Here is a 17,988-nt window from a genome sequence, read left to right as displayed (position 1 = left end):
ACTGGTGGGCAAACACGGGCCCATCCAGAGCTGCCGGGGGGGGGGGGGGAGTGGGGCAATTTGCCCCAGGCCCCACGGGCCCCCACGAGACCATAGTAATCTATAGTATTGCAACTTTTTTTTAATGGCCGGGGCCCCCGAAATTGCTTTGCCCCAGTCCCCCTGAATCCTCTGGGCAGCCCTGGGCCCATCCCCCAAATCTGCCCCTGCGTGCAGCCGGCGGGGCCCGATCCCTGCCCGGGGCCCAGGCGGGGGCGGAGCTCCGAGCTCGGCCTATCGGGGACAGCTCCCGCCCCAGCCAATGAGCAGCGGCCGATTCAACTTGCTGCAGCCAATGAGCCCTTCGCAGGGCTGGGACTGGCCGGCGTCGCCCCGCCCCCCGAGAGCGGCGCGGCGCGGAGCCCTTTAAGAGCGGAACGCGGCGGCCCCCGCGCGGATACAGTGTAGCCAGCGCCGGGCAGCGCCTTAAAGGGGCCGCCGCAGCCGGACGGGCCGCCGCGGACTGAGCCGAGGGGCGCCCTCAGCCCTGCCCCAGCCATGCGGGGCGGGGAATGGAGCCGGCGGAGCTCGACGTGCTGGGGCTGCGGGAGCAGCTGTTCCACGAGCGGGTCCGGGAGTGCCTGGTGAGCGGGGGCCGATACCACGGTGATGGGCTCAGGCGGGGCAGCGCCAGCCCCTGCTGCTGGCGGGGCACGTGGGGGGGCATCAAGCCCCTGGGGTGGGGGAGCTGGGCAGAGCAGGGAGGTGGAGGGTCCGAGGGGGTCTCGGCGGGGGGGTGGGGGTGTTGGAGGGTCCGAGGGGTCTCGGCGGGGGTGGGGGTGATGGAGGGTCCGAGGGGTCTCGGCGGGGGCGGGGTGATGGAGGGTCCGAGGGGGTCTCGGCGGGGGTGGGGTGATGGAGGGTCCGAGGGGGTCTCGGCGGGGGTGATGGAGGGTCCGAGGGGGTCTCGGCGGGGTCCCAGTCCCTTTGGTGGAGCCCTGGGTGGCAGTAATGGGGGTGCTGGCAAGGGTCAGGTGCAGCAGGTTGCCTGGGGCCCTTGAATCCCGCTCAGGGGTTCAGGCGACTGGCCCAGGTTGCTGTTAATGGGGCTGGGCCAGTGGTCCGGGCTGGGAAAGCGCCTGGTGCCTGGCTCCGAGTTGGCGCAAGAAAAACAAAACTTCAGCCCTCCACCTTTGGTGCCCTGCCGAAAATGTGCTTGCTCAGGAGCTCGTAACCACCTGTGGGTTTGTAACGTGTTTCACCCCGACCTGGTGTGTGAGGTGCCTGCGGGAGCTGCTTCGGCCTTGCTGAAATGCAGCTACTTCTGATGCGTGGCGTGGCAGGACCCCGACAGCTGCACACGCTGCCTGTTGGGATGGGACATCGAGAGGCCTTGGGTCAAACTGCCTGAGCCTCCATGTTTCCACCCCCACCCCACTGTCCCACAAAAAGGGGGAGCCTTTGGGAGCCTTAGGAGCAAAGCAGCAGCTGGGTGCGACGCTGGTCTGAGTTACTGTGGTCACTGGGTCTCGCCGTGGCCCCCGCCCTGTGCCGTTACTCCCGGCTTTGGACGTCTTGTTCTTCTGTGACTATTCTCTCTGCTAGACACCCCTCCCTGACCACGCGCCCCGCTTATCTCTCTTGGAGGCATCTTGAGCTGCGGCTGCCTTCAGAGATTGCGCCTGTACGGAGTCTGCCGAGCCATTTCCCCCAGCCCGACAGGGGCTGCCTTGCGGCGGATCAGGGGAGCCACCCATGGCCGACACCTGTGTCAAAAGATCACGGTTGGCCCCGTGTCAGTGGGGATGAGGCTGCGCTTGGGTGCAGATCACAGTGCTGCTGCGTCACGACAACATCAGCTGAGGGCTGTTTGGACACCCGATGCCGCCGCAGCTCGGTTTCCCAGCGTCAGCTAGAAAAGGGGGATCTAACGAGAAACTTTTGGGGACATGCAGCTGCCTGGCTCATCTCTGTGCCACGGTATTCGGAGGGGATTGGCATTGCTGCTGCTCCCCTCGCTCTCTGGGCGTCTACCCCGTCCCTGTGTGGCTGGTTATTCCTCACCCTTGTCCAAGGGGACTCCAGCCTCTTAGCAGAGTTTCAAGTGTGGTAGCAGCGACCGTGATCTGCTTAGCAGAGAGAGTTTGGGCCTTATGCAGTGTGAGTGGATGTCCCAAGGGCACCGCATCGGCACGGAGACATGACTTCCATGGGGCATTGTCCCCGGTATCCGAAAACATCTAGGCAAAAGAATTCTCCCTCCCCACCCCAGTCCAAACCGTGCAGTGCCACCTGGGAGTCCTTCTCCATGGGACAGTGCGGCAGCACCAGCGGGTGCCAAGGTCCTAGCTCTCAGTGCGATTGTAGCCAGGTAGTTTGGGAATTCGGAGGCTCCTGGCAGGATCCTCGCCTCCCTGGCTGTGGTGGGATCCGGACTGGCCAGCTGCAGTCATGACTAGGAACGTGGCCTCTTGCCAGCAGGGCTCTGGTGTCGGGGGGGAAAAAACACGCTAGAACCATTGGACATCTATGTCCTAACCAGCCCACCCTAACGCCAGTGTCAGCTGGGCGGTGGGGTTTCCAGCCCCTTCTCTGCCAGTGTCAGCAGCCCCTCGACTTGAGCTGCGTATGGGGGTGGGGGGCCTTGGCTACAGCCGGCAGCCTGCTGGCACTGTTACCCAGGGCTCCGTCTTGCAGGAGTCCTGGCTCCTGGCATTTGTAACCAGCCCTGTCCCAGGTGGGGAATATTGTGGCTTAGAGGGGGCCTTCCCAAGTGGAGGCCCTGGGTCAGCCCGTCTGAAACAGCCCAGTGCTTGGAGCAAGGGAAACTCTGCTCCCAAGCCAACCCCGCTCTGCTAGCTGTGCCAGAGAAACTGGAGCTGACGGCCCAGGGGCAGGCAGCCTGCACACCAAGGCCCTGCTATCCTGCTTGGCAGGCGAGGGGGAGGGAAGCAGCTGGGTTTGTTTTTCCTGCTGAATTAACATCAGTTAAAGGGTTCAGGGCTGAAGAATTTCCCAGCCTGTCCTGGCGGATCTGTCTGCACGTAGCCAGTGCCTGAGCCCCTCCCGTTGGCCTGGGAGGTCCACAGGGCTGCTGCTCCATGGGGGAGGGGTGTTATTCAGCTGGCTTCCCCCCCATCCCACCCGCTGCCCCCGGTCTCCGCAGTTTGGTAAAATAATGTCACTTTATGAAGACTGAAGCACCTCCAGGCAAAGCTGGGTTGCAGTCAGCGTGAGTGCCAAGGGGGACAGAGCACCCAAGGCTGCAGGGAGTCGAGAACCCAGGAGTCCTGGCTCCCTGACCCCTCCTGTAACGCCAAGGCCATTCTCTCTGTCTGGGGAAGAGAACCCAGGAGTCCTGGCTCCCCTATCCCTTGCTGTAGCCATAAGGTGACGCTGGCTCCTGTCAGTTGTGGGTCCCCCAAAGAGGGGCTTTGGTGGCAGGCTGTTGGAGGTGGCGCTAGTGGCAGCAGCCAGATTCCATGGAGGGCACATCCATTCGTGGAGTTGTGGGGGCTGGTTGCTTTGGGGGGCCCCACAGGGTTAGCCAGGCATGGCAGCCAAAGCAGGGCAGTGGCTTCAGAACGCCTGGGTTCTGGTTTCCCATCTCTGCCACTGACTTACCGTGATACCTTGGTTGAGTCACTCACCTGTGTGTGGAGGGGAGGAGGATGCTGCTCTGCTGCCTGGGCAGGGTGTGGGGGAGGGCAGGCTGGGATTGCAGGTGATCCCGGGAGGAAGGAGCACTGCTGGGCTGGGGCCCGTGGCAGGGAAGGAGGGGGCAGTCAGAGTCCAGGACCTGCTCAACCCTTGCTGTCCCCCGCCCAAGCAGAGCCCTGCCTGGCTCTGTTGCTGGGGCAGCAGAAACTCCTTTGCTTGGCGCAGGCAGCGGGGAGCTAACTTGACCTTCCAGCGCACATGCTGTGCCTTGCATAAGAGCTAGTGCCTCGGTGCCAGGGGAGCTAACCCTGCCGGGAATGCAGGTGCCATGCACCGAGTGCCTCAGCTTAGCCCTTTGCCCCGGGGCTGTAAGCTGGGGGCTGGGCAGGTAGCAGAGGGGCTGGGGGACCCCCCGACCCCCTAGATCATTCAGCGGCTTTGCACGAAGGTCTGTGCTCACTGGATGGGGCAGAGGAGGAGCCCTTGTGGCCCCGGGTGCTCTGCGTGTGCGGTCGCTGTGGTGCGTGGGCACTGCACCTCTCCAGCCCTGTCGCCCATCGAGGAGTCCTGGCTCCATCGCCCCAGGGTGCGAAGGCACTTGAGGGATGGGGTCTGGAGGGTGCTGAAAGCTCCAGATGTGGTGGGGGATTTGCAAACAGCTTTTATTTCCCTGCATCCCCGCTGCTCCCGCCACAGAAACCCCGTTAAGTCCTTTCCTGCCCAGCGTCCCTGGGATTCTGAGCTGGAAAAGACTTAACTGGGTCCCCTCCCCCCTCTGCCAGCGGAGGAAGAGCTGGGGCATGCTGGCCAATGGGGGTACCGGCCCTGGGGCTAGGGGCCAGCGTGACCTGCGGTGGTGGGAGTGGGGCTGTGTGGTCCAGAAAAAGGACTGGCCGGCAGGTCCCTGGCGGGGGGTGAAGAGCCATGCGGAGCATTCGCTCCCTGAGTGTCGGGGAGGGGAGGTGCTGCTCAGAACTGAGGTCACAGCCCTTGGGTGTCTGCGGCTGCGTCCGGGAGCACCAGGGAGAGTTCTCTGCTCTCCTGGGATGAATCTCTCGTCCCTTCCCTGAAGACGCTGGCACTGATGGTCTGACGCTGGATGGGTTGGTTATCCGTGCAGCTGTCCAATCCCTGTTTGAATTCTGCTAAATCCTGTGGCAGGCAGTTCCGCAGGCTAGCTAAGTATTGTGTGATTACGTCCGTATTGAACCGGCCACCCTTTAATTTCTGAACCCCTGTGGCCGAAGGGTCCTGTGTAGGGCTGGGCTGCTGGGCCTTCCCTTGTCTGCTCCCGGCTAGAGGTGCTGGCTGGCTCCCCGCAGCACGAGAGCTCAGATCGGTCTCTGCCAGCTTCTAGCACTGACCTTCTAGGAGGACGTCAGAGCGGGTGTGGCCCCAGAGCCTTCAGGTGGGTGCAGCCTTCGAGGGGTTAACCCTGGGCCAGTTCTTTGAGAGCCCTACATTTAAACCACCCAAACCTGAATGACTGCATGGCTGCGGCTGCGGTGAGCTCCGGAGGCTGGGACGTCTGATGTGTGCAGCCCCTGATACCAGCTCACTGGCATTGCAGCCACTGCTGCCTCTCTGCACAGGCACCTCCTTTGCCCAGGGACGCAGAACCAGCCGTGCTGGGACCTGGCCTGGGCTTTCTCCAGCTGCTGAGCTTTTAGCCGCGATCGGCCTCTTCTGTCATTGGGGTTTCAAGCCCTTTGCCCCACGCGCCAGGCCTGGTGGCTCTAGGAGGGGCTGGCCTGCCAGTGGGACCTGCTACTTCTGGAGGGGTTTGGGTTGTGCTGCTCTCCAAGGAGTCTCCAGGCCTGCTAAGGCACAGTCCAGAGTGCAGTGGGACTCCGCCAGCACTCTCCCGGCGAGCCCAGACAGTTGGCGCTTCTCGAGGCAGGGCTCAGAAACAGACCCGGGGGGACAGGCCTGAGCTGGGGGGTGGGAAGGGGAATGAATTTGTGCTGATGCAATGCAACCTTTGCGCCCGGCCTGTCTGACACGGGCTGCAAGTGATCAAAGGTCCTTGTGTTCTTAAAACGTAGCCTGCTCTGCTTGGACCTCGGAGCGCGGCTCGGGGTGGGTGAGCTGTTCCCGGGTGCTGCCTGCAGCTCCGCGGGGGACTTTGGCGGCTTCCTTCCAATCGCTGCCATGGCTCTCGTGCCGGTGGCAGGCGGGGTTACCCAGGCCCCGGTGACACAAATTCGGAGCCTAAACACCTTTGTGGGCCTAGGCCAAAATCTCCTCTGTTCATTCAGAGACTGATTTCTCCAGCTTGCCCTGAAATTTATCCGCCCCCGACTATGCCCTGCTGCAATTGCCCCTGCAAGATGCAAACCCCACCAAGACAATCCCCTCCCTGCCCCTGGCCTGTCGCCCTCTGCAGCGAATACCCGCACGGCCAGGTTATGGGCTGAGCTCACAGCCGGGGCTCGCGGGTCATTTTAGGCCGACGGATGCTGTGGTGCGGCAGGGCAGGGACCTACCTGGATAGAGCCCAGTGTGGTGCAGAGTCTGACAATGGACCTGGGGGCATCCTGAGCCACTCGGCCAAGGGAGCCCCAGAAACGTGTCATGGGGGCGTCAAAAGATATGGGCAGAATGTCTGGAAACTCTGGCGTGTGCATGTGTGGGGCTTCTGGGCTGCCACGCTGGTGGCCTCCGCAGTGCAAAGGGGACGGCTGAGCGGATCTGGGGCTGGCCACTTCGTGGGAGGTCCCCTTGTGGGTCCAGGCCTGGACTTCCTAAAAGTCGGCTCCTCTTAGCCCAGCAGCTCCTGTCCCCGTGCTGCTGGGAGATGGACCCGCTGGCTGTGGGGCTAACGCAATGCGCAGCTGTGGGGCAGGACCTGGAATCTGCACCCCATGCACCAGCAGCAGAACAACCTGCAGCCACCTCGCTAGTACCAGCAGATCCGTGGGGATGCAGGGGCTGGCACTGCTGGGGGGAGGGAGGTATCAGGCATTGTCCCTGTGCCCCAGGCTGGCAGCTCTAGCTTGGAGGGTATCGTGAGCTACGTCATTCCCCCCCCCCCTTCTGCTTGGGCACCGGTGGGACAACAGCTGCAGGGGCAACCCACAGAGGCCTCCGGGCTTCAGGGCATCCCATTTGCAGCTGGGATGGGGTCAGGCAGAAATCAGTATAGAAGCCCTGTCCCCGCCCCCAGTGCAACGCTGGGTGTTGTGTGGTGGGCAGGCCGGGGGCTGCTGTCCCGCGAGACACCCAGCGCGAGCTGCTCCTGGTGGGGGCACCACAGCTCTGCGCTCGGATTCCTGCCCGGGGTGTCGGCGCGTTCCCTGCAGCTGCTCTTCAGGGCTTGGATAGTGGCAAATGGGGGTGGGGGGAACGGGGAGCGCTGGGGGTGGGATCCAGCTGCCTGGGCCACCTCTGACCCATGTGTCCCTCCCTCTGCAGATCTGCACGCTGCTCTTTGCCAGCCTCTACATCCTGTGCCACTTCATCATCACCCGCTTCAAGAAGCATGCGGACTTCACCACAGGTAACCGGCCGGCCCCCCGCTCCTGGCTCTGGCCACCCCTTCCTGCCCCCGGCCTCTCCGCTCGGTGCTGTGGGGGGGGGGAAGCGTTTGTTGAATTCCAGCTCCTAGGCCTGCAGAAGCCCCCCCGCCAGGGGCCGAACCTCCTGCAGCAGCTCTGCTGTGTGTTGTTTGGTGCATCCCCAGGGGAGACCCCATCCCGCTGGGGAGGGCCCCTCTTGGTTTGTTTACGTTGCTGCTGGATTGCGGTTGCCATGGACCACCCACCCCCCCCCCCCCCCCCGGAGCAGGGCTGAGAGCCCAGCATCTCCCGAGCGTTGCCCGGTGCTGTCGCTAAGCGCGGTGTCGTCACCGTGGCGTTTCCCTCCCTGGGGCCGTGCAGCGAGCCCAGAGCTGGATGTCAGGGGGCCGGGGGGAGGAGCAGGCAGATGGGGCTGAAACACCAGGCCCCTATGGCAGGAGAGCCACCTGGTGGCCTCTCCGCCTGACCCAGCATCGTCCTTGTCCTCCCTGGGGAGTTCTCTTACCAAGGGCCGAACCCGCCCAGTTCTTTGGGCAGCATTTCCATAGTTTTTACTGCTGCCCTGCAGCGGCCACGGTGCCGACCCCTGTACCGTGCCGGGGCTGAAACGCCCGGCCCGACGCTGACTCCTGGGTCTGGGCCGGCGCTGAGACTCCTCCCCCACGGGCGGGTTCTGGGGTGCAAGGGACGGCTGCTGCAGCCGGTGCGGGGGGCTTGGTGAGCGTCGGAGGGAGGGGAACTGGGCTGTGAGCATTCAGGTTGGCACGGAGCCAGGCAGGGCTGCCGGGGAGCAGGAGGAGCGGAGACGTGTGACCTGAATACGGATGGGAGCTGCTGGCGGCGTGGTGGGAGCGGAGATGGGGGAGGGGGGCTGCTGAGCCCTTTGTTAGGAGGTGCTGTCTTGTCACTAGCCCCCTCCCCAGCCCCGTCCCCTTTCCCATCGCTTGGGCCGTCTCTGAAGGGGTTGGTTGGTGTAGTGAAATCCAAGCCCAGAACGGGCGGAGGGAGAGCTCAGGGGTCTGAGCACTGGCCTGCTAAACCCAGGGCTGGGAGTTCAATCCCTGAGGGGGCCATTTAGGGAACTGGGGCAAAAATCTGTCTGTGGATTGGGCCTGCTTTGAGCAGGGGGTGGGACTAGACACCTCCTGAGGCCCCTTCCAGCCCTGCTAGTCTATGAAAGTCCTGTGATTCCTGGGGGTCGGGGTGGGGGCTGTGCCTGGGCTGGGCAGAGCTCCCCCCCCCACGCCCGCCTGGCCTATGTTGCTACCCGGGAGATCTGTGCACAGGCCCCGGGGGTGTCAGACACCTGCCTTTGGGAGACACCAGCGGGCACCTGGGCTTGTCTGAGTCACCGATGCCCCCATCTCTTCGTTGCACGTGGGTGGAAATGGATGTACCCACGTTCCTGTCCCTGCCGGTTCGTCCTTTGGATTGAACCCGCTGGGGGTGCCAGTGGCGGCTGATGGGTCGGCTCCTTTACTAAGAAAATGGCAAATAATCCCAGTCAGCCAGATTTACCGAGTGTGAACCAGATCAGTGACCACAAATACAGAGAGGGGGGTTAAATTTCCCCCAAGCCAGGGCTACAGCCAGCAGTGAGACGCTGCTGAGGTTGGTCGGTCAGTCTGTCTACACACACATCTTAGCCTGTTACCATGGGCACAAACACCCCAAAATTCTGACCCTAGTACTTCAGTTCCTGGGCAGTCTGCCCTGGCTGTCCCAGGCTGTTGGAAATCCTCGCCGAGTTTTTAGCAGCAATTCTGTCTGGTTTTATTATTGTCGCAAACCTCAGCACCGTTCTCTGCGTGCCCCCAGAACACAGGCGTTTTGTGGTTTTAATGTGGCTCGGTACAGAGATGCTGGGGAGAAGGGCTTGCTTTAGCATAAGTCTGGATTCTCTTAAACACCTAATATTGGCTGAATAATTCTGGTCCCAGCGCTCTCCCGCCCCGTCCCTGCGCCAGGACATCCGGCCGCAGGGCAGCGAGGGAGGGATCTGTCTGGGACAAGCTGCAAGCCTGGGTGTTCCAGCAGCACCTGGGACCCCCGCTGCGATCGGGTGCAGAGAGACCCTTCCCCCGAACGGGGCCCATTTCCCATAGGCGAGGCAGACAGAGGCCCCTTCTCCCCATCTTAGCGCTGGAGACAGAGGGGCCTCGCTGGAGTCACTAGCAGCGCTGAGTCCCGGCCCGGCAGCCCCAGGCCCACGAAACCTCCTGCCCCACCCACCCCACAAAACCTAGTTGCGGCTCTTGGCCGAAGCTGCCCTGACTCTGCCCCGTGAGGTGTAACGAGCGTGAGGGTCTCGGCCGAGCTGACTGGATTTCTCCCCCCTCTCTCTGCAGTTGAGGATGACGAGGATGCTGCTGTCGACAGAATTGCGTAAGTTCCTGGCTGTCACTTCCTGCCCAGCGTGCTGGGACAGGGCGGGTCTGAGGATCGCAGGTTGAGCAGGGGGGTGGGGCTCAGGACTCCTGGGTTCTATCCTCAGCTGGGGGGGCGGGGGCAGGCAGCGGCTAATGCGTCTCTCCCCAAGGCACGTGCTAGTTTGAGTCTCTGAGCTGCTCCGTGCACTGAGACCTGGCAGAACTCGCGTCGCTGGCTGCCTCGGGGTGAGGTGTGGCCGGCAGTCACCCCAGGGTGCTGCCTGCTCACGTTCCAGCCATGGCGGGGGCTGCCGTCTCTCCCCCACCCCGGTCCCCTCGCTGGCTCTGCCCTGCGCCCTGGGGCCCATTCAGGAGGCTGGCTGAGGAGCCGCGTGGGGGCAGGGCAAGGCTCATGCGCGTCCCCCCCCCCCAGGCTGTCGATGTGCACCTTCACGCTGGCCGTCTCGCTGGGCGCCGTCCTGCTGCTGCCCTTCTCCATCGTCACCAACGAGGTGCTGCTGCTCTTCCCGCACAACTACTACATCCAGTGGCTGAACGGCTCCCTGATCCACGGTGAGCATCCCCCCGCCCTGCCCGGGCGGCCCTGCCCTGGGGCTGGGCCTGGGGGGCTCTGCTAACCTGCCCGTCTCTCCCCAGGCCTCTGGAATCTGGTCTTCCTCTTCTCCAACCTCTCCCTGGTCTTCCTCATGCCCTTCGCATATTTCTTCACCGAGGCCGAGGGTTTTGCGGGATCCAAGAAGGTACCAGCTGCCCGGCCCGTCTCCCTCCCCTCACCCCCCCCCTTGGTGCCACCCGCACCATGTTAAACTCCCCTCCCCCCCTCGCAGGGCATCCTGGCCCGAGTCTACGAGACTTTCGTGGTGCTTCTGCTGCTAACCCTGCTGGTGCTGGGGATGGTCTGGGTGGCGTCAGCCATTGTGGACGAGGACGCGGGCAGCCGGGAATCCCTCTATGGTGAGTGGCCGGGCAGCGTGAGCTCCCCACGTGGCGGGGGGGTCGTGTGCTCTCAGGCCAAGGGCCCGGACTCCTGGGTTCTTTCCCTAGCTCTGAGAAAGGGGAGTGTGTTCTGGGGGCTGGGGCCCGGACTCCTGGGTTCTTTTCCTAGCTCTGAGAAAGGGGAGTGTGTTCCAGGGGCTGGGGCACGGACTCCTGCGTTGAATTTTTCATTGCCGCCAGCGGCTTGTTATGAGAGGGACAAAACTCTGCCCTGCCCCATGCCTCAGTTTCCATATCTGCATAGTGGGGTGATTGGTCGTCCCCCCCCTTGCTGTGATGCTCTGGGGTCAAAGGGTGACGCGCCCTATCAGACGTGCTAGTTAATGGCCTCCCCCTCCACCCCACCCCTACCCTGCTCTGCTGGGAGTGACTGTCTTCTGCTGAGTGCCAAGGAATCCCATTCCAGCCCCTGCTCCAGCCCTGGCACCCAGGGTCTCCCAGGCCCCCGGCTTACCCCAGCCTAGGCGTGTAACGTTAACCCTCTCCTCTCCACAGACCTGTGGGAATACTACCTCCCCTACCTCTACTCCTGCATCTCGCTCTTTGGGGTGCTGCTGCTGCTGTGTAAGTGGATGTTGGATTTCTTTGGGAGCGGGGGGGGAGGAGAATCTGTGGGGTCCAAGATGAGTTACCAGCCCTCCCCCCAAACAAATGCAAGGGGGCAGGCTGGCCATATGGTTTGGGTGCCGGGCTGGGATCCCGGAGACCTGGCCTCTGTTCCTGTCTCTGACACAGACTGCCTGGGGTCTGATGAAGTGGGGCTCGTGTAGTTCAACTGGGAGCTTTTTGGGACAGGGTCTGTCCCTTCCCCCAAACAAAGGCCCGTGCAAGCCCCTGTAGCCAGACTCTGCCTCCAGCCCTGAGCCCTGCGTCTCCTGCTCGGCCTGGTGGACGTTTTCCAGGAGCTTCCAAGCTGGCTCTGGTCCAGAAAAGTCCTGCTGGGAACGGAGAGGCCGGAACACCCCCCCCCGCCACCGACCTGGATAACCTGTTAAGTGGATTTCCCTGGCCAGTCCCTTTTGGGTGGTGCCAGGGTCTCCGTGACGGACGGGCTGATGCCACCAGGCCAGGTACCCACAGGGTGGAGCATGCACTCTAGCCAGGCTGGCTCCTGGAGGGGGCAGTGCCCCCCCCCGACACCCTGCCACGCCTCGTGGCCATGGAACAGAGCAGCCGTGTTCATCAGAGGTGCCTCCCGCTGCTCTCCGGGCCCGATCCGGGTTAGGAAAGGAACGGGGGGGGGGGGGTGATTTCATCGAGCCCAGAGCTGCCTGTCCGGCTCTGGGTGCCGAGACCACGAAGGCCCCAGGCTCGCACCCGCCCTGCTGGCATCAACCGACCAGCCCGACCCCTTGGGTTCCTTTTGCCAATAGACTAGCACCCCCTGCTGGTGGAAGGGGGCGGGGGTACCGGTGCCTGTCCTCACCCTGCTCCTTTGCTCTGTGCCCCCCGCAGTGTGCACGCCCGTCGGCCTCTCCCGCATGTTCACCGTCACTGGGAAGCTGCTGGTCAAGCCCCGGGTAAGGCTCCCTCTTCCTGTGCCCCCACCCCCGCCGGGGGACGCTGAGCGGAGAGGGGAACCCCTTGTTTGCCGGGGACCAAGCCCCCACTGCGGTGCCTGCTGGGGTGGGGTGGGGGGCAGCCGTTCCAGTCTCTCCCTACGCTGCAGGGGACCTGGCGGGGGTTGGGGTGTCTGTGGGTCGAACCCTCAGTGGGGGAGGGACGGGGTGTTGCTCTCCCAGCTGCGTGGTGGCTAACGGGCTCCGTGCTCTCCCCCCGCAGCTGCTGGAGGATCTGGACGAGCAGCTGAACTGCACAAGGTTCGAGGAAGCCGCCCTCTCCCGCAAGATCTCTGCCGGTGAGTGTCCCCAATCCCCCACCCCCAGGCTCTCTCCAGCGGCCTCTTCCCGGAGGGGCTGAGCCCCCAGTTCATCTCTCGGGACTCTGTCCTTCTGCAGGTCCCACCTCCTGCTGGCTCAGCTTGAGTGCGGCTCTGCTCCGGGAGCAGTTCCTGGCCATCCAGAGCCGGAGACTGGCGCTGGGTATGGAGCGGTGAGGGGGAGACCGCCGGTTCGGGGGGCGGGGCGGGGGGGTGATGGAGCAGGACTCCTGGGTTCTCTCCCTGCTTGCTGGGCGGTGAGATCAGTTGGATGCTCTGATCTGAGTGGGGCGGGGGGGAGCGTGGGGGCAGGGGAGCCTCGACCATTGCTCACCCGGGGGTGTCCTGTGCTTCCTGGCAGAGCTGCGGCGTGGTGCCTCGCCCTGGCAGCGGAACCTGGCCTACCCCCTGGCCATGCTGTGCCTCCTGGCGCTGACGGTAGGTGCTGGGGGGGGAGAGGGAGGGGGGCGTGCCTGTCTGTGCCTCAGTTTCCCTGCTTGTCGGGGATGGGGGGTGATTCTCCGTGGAGTTCCCTGGGGAAGGACCCCCCTGAGGGTGCCGGTAGGAGGCCGCACTGACCTCCCCTCTGGTCCTTCCCAGGGCATCTCTGTGCTCGTTGTCTGTTTCCACACGCTGGAGCTGCTGCTGGATGATGCTGCCATGCCGCGGGGGATTCAGGTACCGTGGGGGTGGGGGTTCTGAGCGGAGTTTAACCCTTCCCTCTCTGCCCTGGGCCCATGCATGAAACAAGTTTGCTGGGTCTTAGCCCAGCTCCCAATAGACCCAGCATCAGCAACAGGGAGACCAGCTATCTAGCCCCATAGCAAGGCCCCTCCAGGTTGGGGGCGGGGGGTTCACCCTGCACTGCCAGGTCTGTGCCCGCCCCATGGATCCATGGGGGGAAGTGCTCACCAGGTGACAGCGTGAACGGGCTCCGGGATGTCCAATCTGCCCCACACACCGACCCCCTTCTCTGCTCTCTCTCCCTGCAGGATGCACCCCTGGGGCAGGTCTCCTTCTCCATCTTTGGGTCCTTCGGCGCCGCCCTGCAGGTGGTTCTCATCTTGTATCCTTGGGGTGTGCAGCCCCAGCCCCTCCGTCTGATCCCTGCTTTCTCTGGGCCCTCTGGAGCAGTGTCAGCCAGCCCAGTGCCCCCCTTCGCTGCCCCTCTGGGTGCTGTGCCCCCATCCCAGTCCCTGCATTGGCTCCCTGGGCCCAACAGATCTCCCCACTCCGTTATTCCTCCTTAACGCCTGCACTCAGCTATCTCATGGTCTCCTCAGTCGTGGGCTTCTACAGCTCCCCCCTGTTCACGAGGCTGCTCCCTGCGAGGCAAGACACCCCCATGACCAAGGTAAGTGGTACCTGCCCCTCTGCCACTAGGGACCACCGTGCCATGGCCCCAGGACCAGGGCTGCACTCGGGACGCCTGGGTTTTCTTCCCGGCCCTGCTGCTGGGGGCGGCTGCACTGCATCTCGCCACACGAGGGCGCCACGCACCCGGCACAAGGCTGGATGGGGAGAAGCCCAGTTGTGAGCTGCCCCCCAGCTCGGCGTGGAGGCTCAGCGGGAGCCCCCCGCCCGCCCTAGGGCCAGAGTCCAGCTGGGCGTTCCCTAATTCTAGGGGTGGGGGCGCTGATCCTAGCCAGAGGGGGGCCGCAGGGGTCTTGGGGCTCGCTGGGTGGCGGATACTGAGTTGCTGTGGTGATTGGGGGGGTCGGGAGGGGTCCTGTGCCCATACTGGGGTGCAGCACCTGTGGGGGCAGGGGGAGTCTGGCTCCCAGGTTCAAGGCCTGTCTTTCCTCCACCCAGATCATTGGGAACTGCGTGTCCTTGCTGGTGCTCAGCTCCGCGCTGCCCGTCTTCTCCAGGACACTGGGTGAGTCTCCTGCAGCCGTGCTGGGCTCCGGGGCACCATGCGCCCCTGGGGCGGGACCGAGTGGCTCCCAATACGCACATGCACCCCCTGCACTGGGCCAGCGGAACTTCCCCATCCAGTTTGCTGGGGGTTGGAGCTCTGGAGCAGCCGCTGTGGGGCTGTAGGTCGGGATTGGGGGGCAGAGGCAGAGCTGTATGTGTGGGGGACCCTGCGGCTGGGGGTCGGTAAGGAGGGGGGTTGGGGCTGCAGGGGGAGGTGCAGTGGGGCCCAGCCTCTCTGAGCGGAGCGCTCAGCCTCTCTCCCTTGCAGGAATCACGCGGTTTGACCTCCTGGGCGACTTCGGCAGGTTTAACTGGCTGGGGAATTTCTACATCGTTTTCCTCTACAACATGCTCTTCGCTGCCCTCACCACGCTGTGCCTGGTGAAGAAGTTTACGTGGGCCATGCGGGCCGAGCTCATCCGAGCCTTTGGTGAGTCCTGGGTGGGGTGTGTCAGTGTCACCGGCCTGCAGGGCCCTGGGGGAGGCGATTTGCCGGTGAGCCGGGGCTGTGGGTGAATGGGCTCCCGGCCCTGCTGGGTGATGGGCAGGGAGGGGAAATGTCAGCATAGCCCCTAATCAGTGTCTCTTTCCCCACCCAGGTTTGCACAAGCTGCCCCTGCCCGTGCCACGCACCCGCCAGCCCAGCAAGCTCTGCTAGGACGAGTCTGGCGCCAGCCAACGGCTGGGACATGGGGGCTGCTGCGGCCCCTCCAGGCCATGGGCCGGGGGGGGCAGCCCCACCCCCCACTCGATGGAGTTATTTGGGTCTCCTGCATTCTGAGCCGAAGGACCATGGACCCTGTGGAAGGGGTGGGGCCTGGATGACTCCGCCCTTGTCTGCTTCTGACCAATGGCCTGCTGGCGAGAAGGGGCCAGTATCCTCCTGTGGTGCTGATGCTGCATTGGGGAGACAGGAGAATTTGTGCCTGTGGGACTGCTGCTGAGCAGCCGCCACCCCCACCCCCGCACGAGCCTCCCGGGCGGGGGGGAGGGATGGCAGCTCCAGGTACCATGCAGGGAGGTGCATGGGATTATAATGGGAGTTGATGGCCAGCAGGGGGTGCTGTGCGGAGGGGGTAGGGCCCTGGCTGTGGGGGGCTCCTGGCTAGTCCAGCCCCAGCCTTTCCCAGCAGGGGGCGCCGTGAGGAGCAGGGGTTTAGCAGGTGCCGAAGTTGCCTCACTGGACTTGTTGCTAAACTCCCCTGCTGGCCCTGAGCCCCCGGGCAGACCCCCGGTGCCGCGGTTACATACCTCACTGACGTGCACTAGGCGGCCGCCGGCCGCGCCTGCGTCTGCGCCTGCTTCGCTGGCTGCGTCCTCCGTCTGGGCCTCTTCATTTCATTTTATTTATTTATTTTGAACAGCTGCTGCCCTGACCTGTTATGGGTGAAATATCCCCCTTCCCCCCCCCCCCCCGCAGTAAGACCCGCCCCTCCCCCAGTGAGCTGAGCCCCTCCCTGCTCTGTCTATCCATCTCTGACACTCAGTGACTGTGTGGGGCTCCGGGGCAGGGCGGGGAGCTGGGGAGGTGTCTGGATGGGGTGGAGTAGGGGGGCTCATCATTCAAACACCTGGGGGGTCTTTCTCACCCTGGGCTGTAGGGGGAGGGGAAGTTGCTCTGGCTACAGACACCCCCCCATCTAGCAGGGGCTGGGCTGGTGCCTGATCCTGCCTCTGAGGGAGAGGAGTGGGGGTGAATCTCTCCTTGGAGTGGGGGTGTTTAGAGGCCTAGGGGGGAGGCTATAACTGTCAATCCATCCCCCCCATTGCATTAGAGCTGGGGGGGTGGGGTGGAGCTGGAAGGGGTGTGGGCCAGGATCTCCACTCCTTCTTGCTGCGTTCCTCCTCCTCGGCCCTGCCCCAGAGCATGGGAGCCCAGGGCCAGCTTTGCTTTGTCTCATGAGTGGGTCAGGTCTCTGCGCCGGCAACTGCTAGTGACAGTGCAGATCAGCTATCAACTGCTGTGTGTGTTTATTTAAATAATAAAAAGTGTCTTTTACTACATGGTGGGAGGCTAGTGGCCTGCGAGACACTGGCTCTGGCTGTTGCAATTCCTGCTGGGAAATGTGGGTCCCAGCTCCTGGAGTGCTGCGTGTGTACACACACCCCATCACTCAGCTCGCTGCCCTTCACCCCCGAACACAGCTGGGCCTCCCCTGCCCCTTGGGTTCCTGCTTCTCGAGCTGGGCACAACTCATTCCTCTCCTAGGTGCTGGGGCCCATGCAAAGCTGCACCCCCCATCTCTGGGCCTGCTCTGGCTGCTGGGGGGAGCTGGGGGTGTTTGCAGCAGGGAGTCTGGCACATGCAAATGAGCGTGTGAATGTGCACACACAGCTTCCTTCCTTTCCCCCACCCCCATCATGGAAGGTCCCACACCCTGTCTTACCCCCCCTTTTGCAGTTGGGTGTCATTACCCATTTTCCTGGCTGTTGCTAACGAGCCTCTTCCGGCTCCCCAGCCCTGGGGGAGGCTGTGGAAAAAGAGCTGGGGGCAAAGGTGAGGGCTGGGCTGCTGGGTGGGTTCCTGGATTTCAGGGGCCCATTTTCCCTCCCCCCCCCCCCGTGCCCACAGGCAGAGTCACTGGCAGGTTCTGCAGGCGGCAGGGGGCCTAGGCTGGGCTGACGTGGCAGCTGGGGGCTCGCTGAGCAGGGGAGCAGGCAGTCTGTCACTCTGAGTGTAGGGGGGGGCTGTAGGTTGGGATTGAGGGGTAGCAGCAGAGTGGTGGGGGAAGGGAGCCCAAGGGGGCTGTGGGTTAGGACGGGGGGGGGGGGCACTGGCATAGCTGGAGGGAGGGAGGGAGCCAGGGCTGGCATGGCAAGGTTGCCACTGACTTGTTCACCTTTCGGCCCAGCTCCAGTCGGCTGTAGGGGCCTCTCAGGCCCCACCTCCATGTTCCTTTTGAACATAAGAACGGCCAGACCGGGTCAGATCAAGGCTCCCTCCAGCCCAGTGTCCTGTTGGCTGACGGGTCAGTGCCGAACAGAACCGGGAATTGTCACGTGCTCCATCCTGTCGCCCATTCCCAGCTTCTGGCAAAGGCCAGGGACCCCATCCCTGCCCAGCCTGGCTAGTAGCCACTGATGGACCCCTGGCCTCTCTGAACTTAACTGGTTCTTTTCTGAGCCCTGCTATAGTCCTGGCCTTCCCACAATCCTCTACGGGGGGAGTTCATGTGAGGGGGCAGTGAAGCCTCCAGCCACAGGCCATTTCATGGGGTGTTGGTCACTCTGAGCGCAGAGGAAACTGCCCTAGTGCCAAACCTTCCCACCCATCCTGCCCCGTCTCTCCAGAGGAGGGGAGCAGCCACAGGGGGCTGGGAACTGGCCCTGCCTGGCTGTCACAGCTGGGAGGTTGCTGACTCTTCCCTGCCCCGCCCAGCCTCCTGTTTTTACAGGGGCTGAGCAGGAAGCTGGGTGTATATTGCAGGAAATGGGGCCGTAGCTGGTTTCCCTGGAACATGTTCTCCTCCCAGCGCCCCCGGCCCGGCCCTGTGATCCACCCGCCCCAGGCTGCATCTCGCCGGCCTGAGCCCGTGGCACTGTGGGGAGCTGGCTCAGCCCTCTCAGAGCGTGGGCACCGGGCCGCCACCTGGGCCTTGGACCCACAACCTGCCCCGTAGGCGGAAGAGTGACCCTGGGGGGGTGC

General features: G+C 63.8%; 1 protein-coding gene across 1 annotated transcript; it reads left to right on the top strand.

Annotated features, from left to right (window-relative positions):
- Nucleotides 1–431: 431 nt before the first annotated feature.
- On the top strand, nt 432–16,766 carry LMBR1L (limb development membrane protein 1 like). Its single transcript, XM_039513762.1, has 17 exons — nt 432–623; nt 7,054–7,138; nt 9,506–9,542; nt 9,960–10,099; nt 10,184–10,287; nt 10,375–10,501; nt 11,039–11,107; nt 11,999–12,063; nt 12,326–12,401; nt 12,502–12,585; nt 12,784–12,860; nt 13,023–13,100; nt 13,415–13,488; nt 13,686–13,776; nt 14,235–14,301; nt 14,611–14,772; nt 14,942–16,766. Exons 1-17 carry the CDS (start codon nt 552–554, stop codon nt 14,998–15,000), a joined length of 1,467 nt encoding a protein of 488 aa, XP_039369696.1. The 5' UTR covers nt 432–551; the 3' UTR covers nt 15,001–16,766.
- Nucleotides 16,767–17,988: the final 1,222 nt, after the last annotated feature.

This window comes from Mauremys reevesii, linkage group 25, assembly GCF_016161935.1.
Source record: "Mauremys reevesii isolate NIE-2019 linkage group 25, ASM1616193v1, whole genome shotgun sequence".
In the NCBI taxonomy this organism is placed as follows: domain Eukaryota; kingdom Metazoa; phylum Chordata; order Testudines; family Geoemydidae; genus Mauremys; species Mauremys reevesii.
The sequence above is the reverse complement of the archived record's forward strand: the minus strand, read 5'-3'. Positions and strand labels throughout refer to the sequence as shown.